This window comes from Larimichthys crocea, chromosome XIV (assembly GCF_000972845.2).
Source record: "Larimichthys crocea isolate SSNF chromosome XIV, L_crocea_2.0, whole genome shotgun sequence".
NCBI classification, from domain to species: Eukaryota; Metazoa; Chordata; class Actinopteri; family Sciaenidae; genus Larimichthys; species Larimichthys crocea.
The window spans coordinates 13873184-13886620 of NC_040024.1; the positions used below are offsets into that span (position 1 = coordinate 13873184).

The following is a 13437-nucleotide window of genomic DNA, read 5'->3' on the forward strand; positions in this document are numbered from 1 at the left end:
TACTATATATGCACAGTGTTGATTTAAACAAAGTGTAAATAGGCGTAAAGTGACTGGTAATAATAGATGCATTTGATTGTATTTATTATTACCATTGTTTTATTCAGTGCTATGGCCAGTGTAGTGTTGCAGCTGGTTCACAGTCCACAGCACAGAGGTAAACAAGGAAGTACCGCAGTCAGACCAAAGGCAAGGATGGCAGTCCGGACGGCTGTGAACCGTCTATGGCTCCTTCAGAGGAACTCTGTGACGGTAAATTAACTCACCGTTAACGCTAACGGTACATATTTGGGGGGGTAATATTCGCATTTTACTTTGTAAGGGGCTGAAATATTAATGATACTTTACACTTACCATTAGAGACATCGGTACTACGGCGGATAAACGAGCGACTTCGTTGAAAAATTTGCCGATTTGTCAAACGCAAAAGTTTTAAGAACGTTAGTTAGCTAACTCGTTGCTAGGTTACGTCAACGTTTTTTTACTAATCAGCGTAACTACACGTAGCACGCGCTTCCAGGAAGCGGTGGCTTTAAACCACTTTAATGCAAAGATTAAACTATCACGAAGTGTTTTATATCCTTATTATGTATTTATTTGTTTTATCTCTTGTAGCCTGTCTCAGTCCAAACACTCGGGCTTGTTAGATACAAAAGCACCTGTCCAGTTGAAGTGAGTCATTTGGATCATTTGGTTCTGACAGTGAAAAGTGTGCCAGACACTGTCAACTTTTATACTTCAGTCCTCGGCATGGAGGTCATCACTTTTAAGGTATGCAAACTGCTTTCTACAGTAAGATCAATTATTTAATGTCAGCAATATAATCAAACATGCAGTATTTACACTAGGAAAACATGCCTGTGCTTCTGGTTTAAGAGACCATCCACTAGATGGCAGGCTTAGATTGTGTGTCAGACACTGCTCAACACTCACACATGTCGTCTGTGCTTTGTTTATTTAGGGAAACCGTAAAGCTCTGGGATTTGGGCAACAGAAGTTTAACCTTCACCAGCTGGGACAAGAGTTTGAGCCCAAAGCCAAGTGTCCAACCTCAGGCTCTGCAGATTTGTGCCTCATCACCAAAACCCCTCTGGCCACAGTAGCTGCACATCTCAAGGTCTTTCATCCATTTCCTCCAGATTGTCTTGAATTACTAATGTCAATCTCAGTCCTGTAAAACGGCTACTCGACCTTTGTTGCCATTTTGGGATTAAGGTGCTGTTGAAATGCTCAGTGTCAGTCTTCTCTGCAGGTCTGTGGAGTCGAGATAGAGGAGGGTCCAGTGGAGAGGAGTGGAGCTGTGGGGGCCATCACCTCTCTTTACTTCAGAGATCCAGACCACAATCTCATTGAAGTGTCAAACTATAACCAGTCAACATCAGAGGGATCTTCATGAGACTTATGTGGCCTGTACTGGATCTGTCTGTTAGACCCATTTTGTACAATTTTCAGCTATGAAGTTTTGAGACCAAAATCACTGTAATTCAAATAACATGACCTTTTCCACACTGGGATTAATAACATCAATTAGCTGTGCAGCTTATGTGTAGGAAAATCTGTTTTTTTTATATTATTTACTTTGTAAAGAGTAATTGAAGCTTTTTGAAAATAAAAGGTGTGTACTCAAGCCCCTGTTGTTTCAGTAATTTAACCAAAAAAACTATGATTACATTAGGTTTACCATTGTTGTTGTCACTATGGCTGCTTAAGTCATTTATTGTTGCAATATCATAGTTTTATGGTAGTTTTCTTACATCAAATAATGTATAATATAGCTCATTTTAGTAGAGAAAATAGCTAAGTAAATTTTAAAGATACACATACTTTTCTGAATCTATGTTACACATACAGTTTAAAAGTTCTTTTCTTAGGTTATGTTGTTAAAAAAGACATTGAAATTATTGTTTCATATACAGCACTCAGACTAGAAGGATAGATGGTGCTTAAATGTAGGAGGAGTTTGCTAAACTAATTAATTTCGAGTCTTATCTAATCCTCTAGTCTGTGTGCTGTACACTAAGTAATATAAGACTTTTGAGGATTGTTATTGTTATTGTTATTGTTATTGTTATTGTTATTGTTTCCCTGTTAAAGGGTTTTTTGTGGGCAAGTTTTTCCTCACTCAAACTGAGGGTCTAAGGACAGAGGGTGTCACTCCCTGTACAGATTGTAAAGCCCTCCGAGGCAAATGGACTTTGTTGGGCTATACAAATCAAATTTGATTTGATTTGATTTGATTGTTTACTTAAGAGGGAAATATCAACCACAGCAGGAACTGCAATGTAAATGGAGTTTCCATACAACAATGGCTAAACAACTTTGTTTTGATGGGTAAGCAGTGAAACACTGACACAGCATGAACAGACCACCAACAAAGTATGGCTGTACTTTGGGTGAGGATTCATAGAAGACAGTACATCTTTACTATTTTTTCTGTAAGACAACACAATAGTAATACAACCTCAGACATATCATCTATACTCTCTGTGCTTTCACTAGAGCTGCAACGTAGATGGACATACAACAATGTTTGAACAAGTTGTTCTTGATGGGTGCCAATAAGACTGGTGTTATATGATCCTAGGTGCAGGGATGTGAAATCCCACTCGGAGATGTGCGTGGATACAAACATCAACCAAATACACAAATTTTGTAATATATATCATAACTAGGAGATATTTGTAATGTGAAAGGCTCTATAACAATAAAGGGCCTTCAACCACTATAAAGATGAATTACAGGTACACAGTTTTCATATTCTCTCCACACAAAGCAAACAATACAACACAACAATGATGCATCCATCCTCAGACATATAATCTGTCCTGTCTGGGCTTGCACTATATCTGTCATGTAGATGGAGTTTCCATACAACAAAGGCTGAACAAGTTGCTTTTGAATAATAATGCAACCTCAAACCGCAAAAACTGAAGTTCTTGTAATTGGACCCAAACACCTCAGAAACTCTCTTAGTTACTTAGTTACTTTAGATGGGATCACCCTGGCCTCCAGCTCCACTGCAAAGAATCTTGTAGTTGTTTTTGATCAGGATTTGTCCTTTAACATCCACATAAACCAAATCTCGAGGACTGCATTCTTTCACTTATGTAACATCGCCAAAATCAGACACATCGTCTCTCAAGCGGATGCAGAAAAACTAGTCCACACATTTGTTACTTCTAGGCTGGACTATTGTAACTCTTTGTTATCAGGCTGCTCCAATAAGTTTCTTAGGACTTTGCAGCTAATTCAGATAATTTGCTGCTGCACGTGTTCTGACAGGAACCAAGATCAGAGATCACATCTCTCCCATTTTGGCTTTCTTGCACTGGCTACCTGTTAAATCTAGAATAGAATTTAAAATTTTTCTCCTTACATACAAAGCTCTTCATGGTCAAGCACCATCATATCTAAAAGAGCTCATAGTACCTTACTACCCCTCTAGAACACTGCACTCTCAGGATGCTGGGTTCCTTGTGGTTCCTATAGTTTCCAAAAGTAGATTGGGAGCCAGAGCCTTCAGCTATCACGCTCCTCCTCTGTGGAACTACCATTCTGGGCTCGGGAGGCAGGCTTTTTTTAATTTTTATTTTTTTATTCTCTTTTTATTACATTTTCAAGAAATAAAAAAACAAAACAAAAACAGAACATACATAACAAAAAACAAATAATATCTAACATCCACCTGGCTCACATACCAAGTCAGACTCAAATTTGTACAGGCAAGACATTCTGTAGTCATCCCATAAAAATCAGATGAGGACAAAAGATAAAGTGTACACTGCCATGCGTGCATAATACATTCACATGTTCATGCCCAGAGAGAGGTGCATAGAAACAAGCAAACAAAAAAAAACAAAAAAATGATATGTCATTTGCCATGCAGAGCAGTTTCGGTTATGATACAAACCCTCTGGTAGAGATATTCAAACCAAGGTATGACAAAAAAGGTTCCCATGTTTTACGAAAAACATCATCTTTGCTGTGCAGTTTACATGTCAGATAGTCTAAAGCAACATATTCAAGTACCACCCTTTGCCATTGTACCTTAGATGGACCTTTATCCATTATCCAGTTTAAAAGAATACACTTTCTAGCACAAAAAGCAAGTGTCTGGTGATGTTTTCTTTTAAATTAGTCAGCGATGCACCGGTCAGATACACCAAGCAGTAGATGTAAGGGGTTGTTATTTCTGTTAATGAGTAAAATCTTATTAATGTCCTGCCCAATGACCCACCAAAAGTGCTGTATTTTTCTACAGTGCCACAAACAGTGTGTAAGACTACCAATCTCCACTTTACACTTGGGGCACAGTGGAGATGAATTAGGGTTGAACTTATGCCGTTGAGAGGGAGATATATAGACCCTATGCAGGAGCTTTAGTTACATGACTCTCACTCGATTACACACACTCAACTTTTTTGCATTCTTCCACGCATCATTCCAGTCATCATCTGTTATCTTAATATCGAGCTCTGTTTCCCATAAACCTTTCAGAAAATAGGTGTTTGTGGTATTATACCCCTTAATGATATTGTAGAATAAGCTGATGGACCTGCCAGATTTCTGTAAAAAGAGTTGTCCCTCTACATGTGAAATATTTTGACACTCCAGGATTGTGGTATCCTTTGTGATAAAGTTTCTTACTTGTAAAAAACGGAAGAAATCTTGATGTTGAATGTCATATTTCCTTTTCAGCTGGTTAAAAAACAACATGGTAGCACCTCCAAGTAGATTATGTAGAGTGGCTATTCCTTTATTTGCCCATCCTGAAATCCTGAAATTATTGTCCATCATTCCAGGAGGGAAGTCAGGATTATCGCATATTGGAGTGAAAATAGAAGTGAATTGAGATCTGCCCTCTAACTTTCTAATAGCATGCCATAACTTAACTGTGGAGATTGTAATCGGATTAGTACAAGCAGACTTCAAAGATGCATTTTTTTCTAATAAACAAAAGATTATTCAAGGGGTATTTGGACATTGAGCTTTCTAGATCCAACCAGAGAGACGTGGTCTTACAACACATCCAATCAGCTATAGTACGCAGATGAACACTAAGCTAGAATTTTCTAATGTCTGGGAGATCAGCACCTCCTTCCGTACAAGGCAAACATAATGTAGCCATTTTGAGGCGTGGTTTCTTTTTAGACCATATAAAGGAGCTAAACCAGCTATTTAGCTGTTTGATGGTCTTGTGGAGAAACATGACTGGAATCATTTGTATTGGGTAAAGTAATCTGGGGAGAATGTTCATTTTCAGCAGAGCAATACGGCCTAACCAGGAAATTGGGAGAGTGTTCCATCTCTCAAGGTCTAACCTTATGTGCTCAAATAAGGGGGGGGGGATTTGTTTTATATAATTGGTCAAGGGAGGGTGTTATGCGTATTCCTAAATATACAAAACCTTCGAGTGACCACTTAAAGGGGAAGGGAGGTGGATTTTGGGGTATTTGTTTCAGGCTACCTAGTGGCATTACTACTGATTTGCTGAAACGTATTTTGTAGCCAGAGAAAGTACTAAACGCATTTATGGTTTCAATATGGGCTGGGGTAGATATCTCAGGCTGAGTCAGAACAATTAAGACATCATCAGCATACAAAGTGATCTTATGCTGTCTCATTTCAATGGTGAGACCATGTATATTTTCATTTGTCCTGATTGCCTCAGCCAGAGGTTCAATTGCCAGGGCAAAGAGCAAGGGCGATAGAGGGCATCCTTGCCTTGTGCCTCTTAAAACTTGGAAGTTAGAAGAGCATAAACCATTTGTAAGCACTGCAGATAGGGGATTCGTATAGAGTAACTTTATCCAACTTATACATTTTTCACCCAGGTCGAATATGTGTAATGTGTAGAACAAGAATGGCATCTCCACGTGGTCAAATGCCTTCTCGACATCCAGAGAAAGTACCAAACCACTTAAAGACTGCTGTTGGAAAACTTGGATTGTATTCAGTAATCTGCGCATATTGTTATGATCATATTGTTGCATATGAATTACGACCTTTAATAAATCCAGTTTGGTCATCCTTTATAGGAATAGAGAGTACGCGTTCCAGCCTTGTTGCTAATATTTTAGACAGAAGTTTCAAATCAACATTCAACAAGGAGATGGGCCTGTATGATGCACAGTCCTCTGGGGCTTTGCCCTTTTTTAAAATCAAAGAGATGTGCGCTTCTCTCAAGGACTCCGGTAGTATGCCATTCTCAAAATAATTATTAAACATGTTTAGAAGAGGGTCAATCAGTAAGTCCTGAAATTCTTTGTAAAATTCGCTACCAAATCCATCCGGACCTGGGACTTTTCCAGATTGTAACCCTTTAATGGCGTCGAGGACCTCTTTCTTAGATATAGGAGCTTGGAGGGTTGTTTTCTGGTCAGCAGATAGACTAGGAAAGTTAAGGGAAGAAAAGAAAGCGTCCATGTTTTCAGTATTATCAGTTTGCAGTCCTGATTTGTACAGATTTTCGTAGAAGGTTTTAAATGTGTTGTTAATGGTTATGGTATCGAAAGCCTGTTTCCCTTGGCTGTCCATAACTAAGGGAATACTTCGGGAATCTGCTTTTTTCTTTATCAGATATGATAAATATCTCCCTAAACAAATGGCACTAAAACGCTTCAAAAAGTGGCTAAATGATATGGTTTAAGGAGATCTGGGGTCCTTTCATAACATATCAGTAAGGACAGACCGCAAACTGGGACCTGAATGCACTGCACTGTTTTTTGTTCTTATTATGATAATCTGTTACAGTAGTTATCCATAATGAGACTTTGCTGTTCCCCTCCAGCTCAGGCCTCCTGGACTCAACTCATGTGGGTGGACACTCTGGGACATTTGTTCAGGGACAATTTATATGTGGAAAAGTTAATGCTACCCATTCTGTCTATAGCAGTGAGAGTCAAGTAAGGCCCACTGTTTACTGATGGATAATTATGTGATGTGCTGTGTGCAAAACTCACCACGTCTTTGTCGCTTCCTACAACAGAATCTTATAGCTTTTTAAATTTTTTTTATTGTAAATCCAGGCGCGCTTTGTCAGCGGAGTCATTTTTAGATTTACAGTGGAAATCAGGTACAGACTTAAAAAAATCATAGATATCAATGCAATGATCTATATTTCCGGTTCCGGTTATTGATTATTGACAACTTATGACAACTATCTAGAAAAGCTCAGGACTTTATTTTCCATGTACACTGTATTGACTGACTCTGCACTGTGAACTTGCATGCGATTCACAGAGAATAAATGGTATCACCCACCCCCACTGAGTAGTACCTCTGCTACTGTCCTTCTCCAACAATGAAGAAGTAGAGAAGTACATGTGATTGTCTAGACTCTAGATTATTTTCTTTGTGTAGGTCATTGAAGTTTATTTCTCGATCTTTTCCTGTCCTTTTCAGGTTTTAATTGTTTGTGCAGTACACGAAATGAGCACGCAGTATCATCAGGTACAGTTCCCAAGCAACTCTGATGCAAACGTGGTCACTTCGCTGTGACCTCTGTCTCTGTCTGCGCAGTGAAACCTTTTATGAGAAAAGGCAACAGTACATTAGTCAGGCACAGACGGTAAACAATAAAGCGGATGTTGGGTTTTGAAATGCTGGTAAGCAGTAAGTCCAGAGTCGTCCAGAATTGAGTAGAATGATTTCAACATGCACAGCACACCTGAGAGTGAAGCCGTTACCCGCTAAACAGTTATGTGCTGTTCATCAACACACTCTTAATGCCCACAACAAGGATTATAAATAGATGAGTTTACTGTACAGGATTACTGTTGGCTGTGGAATAAATACTGATGATTATTTCCTCATTTCCTGCCTTTCAAACACCCACAATCTCTAATCAGAGCTGTTGTACAGTCTGCAAAATGTCACAAATTTCCCATATTGGCCCCCTGCTCCTGGTCTCTTTGTCCATCTAGCATCTTGTGGCAAAGTGAGAGCTCATTAAATGAAGTCATGATGGGAGACGGAAGAAGCTGAGTGAGCTGGTGACAGCAGTGAAAATTATGTTGTGTCAGATCATTCCCCAGTCAGCTGCCTCCATCATTTCATAGTGAAGATGGGCACTAAATTCTTCCACTATTTCTTTTTCAGGTGATGTAATGTGCAGCAATGTAAATACTGAATGTACAGGTATCCAGGATTAAAACATAATAAAATGACAATCAGTTACAAAGGTCAAAACGCTTCTCTCTCTCTCTCTCTCTCTCTCTCTCTCTCTCTCTTACACACACACGCCACTCTTGAAGAAGGACGTGAAAAGCTCTCAGCTGAATTGATTAGGACCAAATGGCTCATACTTGAAATCAGCCTAAATTACTGACTGGCTAATGTGCTTGAAACAACTTACTTACCTCATCCTCTCATGCAAAACACGCGCACTTGAACACACATATATGCACTCGATTATATCCCTTCGCTCATTCATTGCACCACTCGTGTCCACGTGCACACTCGTGCTGCCGCATATGTTCCAGACTCTCTCTCTTGATTGATGTTGTAACACACAAACACACATTTGTGTACAGCAAAGGTATGTAAGTGCTGTCTTTTTATCCTGCTGGACTACTTCCAGTTCCCCAGTCATCAACTTGATGACATGTTTGAGCCAACAACGTACACAGTCGTAGCTCGCCTGTCAATACCCGAGAGTCAATGAATTCAAGATTATCTTAAAAGAAAATTCCTTTTTTTCAACAGCCTTGGTCCTACTATTTTTTATACATAGCCTGGCTGTCATTCCAGTGACTGATGATAATATTTTAATCATTATTTTGTTTGTTGAGCTCTAAGGATGTGCAAACAAATAACCACGGTCAGATGATCACACGGGCTGGCATCTAAATGTCAGTTATAATTTTCCATTAAATGTAAGGTCACATAAGCCGAGTGAGTATAGTAGATTGTAAAATGAACAAGGATAGAAGCTCAACAAAAAAATTGTGTTCACAACCGACTTTAATGGTTTCAAAGGTTGTAAAATGCTCACAGTTTAGTTTTGTTTATCAGCCAAAACTACTTGGTTAGGTTATGTGAATGATTCCACAAATCCGTGGTTAGGGCAAGAGTTACTCCAGTTACGGATGCAAGTCATGTAATGAACGTAAAATAATTTCAAGCTGTAAATAAATCACTGTTCATCTTTGGTTACACATACCCTGTCTTCTGCTATCATCCATTCCATATCACTTTTTATCCTACGTCGCCTGACACAGATTGGTTTAGAAGCCTGTTGCATCTCACACAGGTGCTAAAACGGTATCCTTTGGCGACTGTATGAGACGTCAAGTGGTGTGACAAAACATAGGCATTTGCAGACTGGAGGTTCTCATTCAGTAGTTGGATTCTGCAAATGGTGCTGCTGGGTTCCAACAGTGAAAAGGTTCAAATTGTTGAAGCCTGTCTTATATTCATAGAAATACTACACCCACAGGCCATATGTACACTAAAATAGTTAGCGGTCACTGTGGGACTGCACTATAACAGGCGGCGTGCACAGCATCCGGCTGGGTTGAGTCGCTCTGTCATAAACAGCTCGAGTCTCTGCAGTCTGGCATTCATTTGTGAATGTAAGAGACATACGGAGAAAAGTGAGAGATAGAGAAAGTCATTTAAACCTCCATTCAGTCCCTTTCGACTCTCTGTGATCACAGATACATTTGTTGTCATTTGCATATTCTTTCTTTTTCTGTTGTCACACAATTGAATAAATATGAAATTTAATCATAGCTCATGAATACTACATTGACCCGCAGTCATAATCCAGCTGCTGAGAGGCTGAGCTGCAGATAATATCATCACTTAATGATCACGACATCGTCGGACAAAATAAACAAAAATACAGGTCGACAAAGGCAACTGTGCTGTGAGATCAGCTCCATTTACATTTAAAATGAGTGATAACAGGAGCATATAAAGGCTGTCATATTTGCATATACAATACAGCCAAAAACCATCTGTTAAATGCTTAAATGCTCTATTTATGCTTGTAAAACACGGTGGAACAAGTTGTACACTTGGCATAAAAGCTGTGGGCGCAGCCCATTTAAAAATGCATTCTAAACTTCAGCAGTGTGAGGTAGCCAAGTCAAGTGTGTATCTTCGTCCTGGCAGTCATGTGTAGGCTTATTGTTGGTGTTTGTCTTGGCAGAAAAGTTACATGTGACTGCCAGAAAGTATTTCTTCACCATGGCTCAGCAAGAAACCACAGTTCGAGGAAACTTTGCAAGATACCCACTTGATTTGGTTAACTTAGACAGCTTAAGTGCCATGAACTTTTGAATGCAACCTTGTGTAACCAGTGGTTTCTGTGTTGTGGTAATGATGATGCCATGCCAGTAGAATCTCTGTGGAGCTAATCTTGGGTCATCTTGATAAGAGCACATAAATACATCAAAACAACTGCCCAGCCAATGAAACAAATAAAATACGTATAGGAGCAGTTAGCTACACATACACAGTGTACACTTCGAAAGCCTTATCATCCAGGTATTACTAATTTTGAAATGTGTTATGTAATTAAATAACCAAGAGGTATGAATATACTCTATGTAACAAAGTTCATCCTCCTTGTTTATTTAAAACTGTAGATTTTGGAGGCTTTATTTCCAGACTATAGCAAAAATGGAATATGAAGAGTACACTGTATGATCACCTATAAAGAAGAAGAAGTGTTTTTGTTACTTTAGAATGAGCCTTTTATAATTAGAGACACAGCAGGTCCCCTTGCACGGAATCCAGCATACATTATGACACCATGTTTCCATAGTAACCAAGAACGGGCAAACCAAACACTGGCTCAAGACACAACATTTTGCAAACATTTCACGGCCACCATAATTTCTTCTTCATTATAAGATGAGATGCCAAGTGGAGGGGGTTGCAGTCAGTAACGACTAGCTAGATGTCGTTAAATCCTACACACTGATTCTTAAATAATGTAGTCACAAAGACAGCGTATGGGCATATTGTGTTTTGTGTAGTGATATAGACTCTAAAAATCTAAACCTCTCCTTTAAATTTAGTTTTAGGTTTAGTTTTATTGCACAGTTTAAAAACAAGCCATGAAAATGACATGGATAACAAATAATATTCACTCCAGGGAGATGCAGAAAACACAGCGGGCTTATTTAATGCCCCCATCCATTCACTGTTCTAGAGAACACAAAATTAACGTATGAGTGCATAGGTGCATGTATGTTATGGATTCAGCAAAGGAGATAAATGATCTTTTATTATAACAACAACAACAATAACAACAATAATAATACCTTTATTTTTTTATTAAAAACAGCGCTTTAAAGTGCTTTGACAGACAAGCATGAAGAAAATACAAAATAAGAAGAACCAACAACATTTAGAAGACAATAAAAGAATAAATTACATAAACAACCACATAACAAAAATAAAATAAAATAAAACACAATGAAATTACGACAGAGTATTAGGGCCACATTAAGAAAATAAATAAATAAATAAATTACGAGAATAAAGTTGGAAATATTGAATTAATTACAAGAATAATGTATATTACAGTGTAGTGTCAGTCACCAAACTCACTACAACACTTGGTTTTAATTAATTAATTAATATTTTGCTACTTTATTCTTTTAATTAATTAAATATTCACGACTTTATTCTCATAATTAATTAAATACTTACAACTTTATTCTCGTAATTAATTCAATATTTACAACTTTATTCTCATAATTATCATTATTTTTTTCTTAATGTGGCCCTAATACTCCGTTGTAGTAAAATAGAGTAATCTAATATATATATATTTTATAAACATTTGTTTTAAGACTTAAAAGAATTCACTGATTCTGCAAGCTGAAGTCCTCAGGCAGGGGTTTCCAAAGTTGAGGGGCCCTGATGGCAAACGTCCGGTTGCCTCGACTTTGGACCAGCCAGAAGGGAACCACCTGAGGACCTAAGGCTGCGGGCTGGCTCGTAAGGTGTCAATATCTATGATATGTAACTTGGAGCCAGCTCCTGACGTGCTTTAAAAGTGATCAGTAAAATCTTAAAATCAATTCTAAAGCAAACAGGGAGCCAGTGAAGAGAAGCTAAAACCGGTGTAATGTGCTGTCGTCTGTTAAAACCAGTAAAAAGCCTAGCGGCTGAATTTTGCACAAGTTGGAGGCGAGAGAGTGATTTCTGATTTATGCTGGAGAGAAGTGAGTTACAGTAGTCTAGTCTGGAGAATATTCGTGCATGTATAACTTTTTCTAAATCGGAGTGGGAAATGATTTTTTTAATTCTGGAGATGGTTTTGAATTGAAGGAAACATGGCACTATTTATAACATTTTATAGAGGAAGAGCTTTCTGTCAGGTGGGCAAAGCTGTTCCATCACTTGGTATTACATTTTTAGCAAAGATTGACCTCTTTAAGTGAGACATCTAAGATCATGAAAATCTAAAGACTGTGATGAATGTAACAAAGTTTATCCTCTTTGTTTATTAAGTCAAGAGAACTAGACAGACTTTCATTAAAATCTTTGATGATAAATAGCACCTAGAATAACTAAAATTATTTTCACCAGTGACACCACAGAGCTCTACAAAAACATTCCACCTCAGCCATATCCAACTTCGGTGAAAGATCATCTGTAATTTTAAATTCACTGTTACCAAGAATAAACAGAGATACTCCACCTCCAGATCTATTCTCTCTTACACAATGAACCAAATCATATTTAGTTAATCTGAAGATTTCTCTAGGGTCCTTTGTGAGCCATGTTTCTAATAAAGCAATAACAGAAAGATTGTGTTTGAGTGAAGATAAATAATGAATGATTTTGTCATAGTTGCTAGGAAGACTTCTAATATTCAGATGAAGTAGAGAATGTACTGGGAGGCATAGAAACACATAAGTTATTAAACTAAGTTTCATTATAAAAGCCACAGAGATTAGAGGCATCAAATTATTAATCTAGGTTTGTGTCAGTCAAAGTAGTAAGAGTCAATTGTAGAGGGATCAAAGAACCTAAAGATCTGGCCTTCATAATCAGATGTATTGTTATTCATAATGTGTGTAAAGAATGATATACTCTAGATGAATGGTTAAGTCATCAAAGTACTGTATGAATGTCTCATTGTGGGAACTCTTGAACCAAACTCTGAATGTTGGCCTCTCTTTGTTGAGGTGGGTTCTGAGTAGGTGGATGGATAAAAAGACTGTCACGTTTCAAATATGTCACTTTTCTCGAGCTGCCTTCATTCCTGATAGTAGTTCTTTCCTTCTTTGTCAGACAGCTACAGGCTAAATGATTAAGATGCCGGAGCTCTTCAGGCTTTTAGCCTTATCGAGAACGGCAAGTTTGTCCTTCAACCACAAAAATCTGACCACAATGGGCTGAGGCGTTTCTGAAGGTGTCACTGGCTTCCAGGTCTATGAGCCCAATCCAACACCATTAATAGATTTTCAC

The 13437-nt window shown here is 38.2% G+C and overlaps 1 protein-coding gene across 1 annotated transcript; it reads left to right on the top strand.

The window, feature by feature from the left end:
• The first annotated feature begins 119 nt into the window (after positions 1 to 119).
• On the top strand, positions 120 to 1627 carry LOC104938235 (glyoxalase domain-containing protein 5). The gene is made up of 4 exons (XM_010754599.3): positions 120 to 252; positions 616 to 771; positions 962 to 1117; positions 1253 to 1627. Exons 1-4 carry the CDS (start codon positions 196 to 198, stop codon positions 1394 to 1396), a joined length of 513 nt encoding a protein of 170 aa, XP_010752901.3. The 5' UTR covers positions 120 to 195; the 3' UTR covers positions 1397 to 1627.
• Positions 1628 to 13437: the final 11810 nt, after the last annotated feature.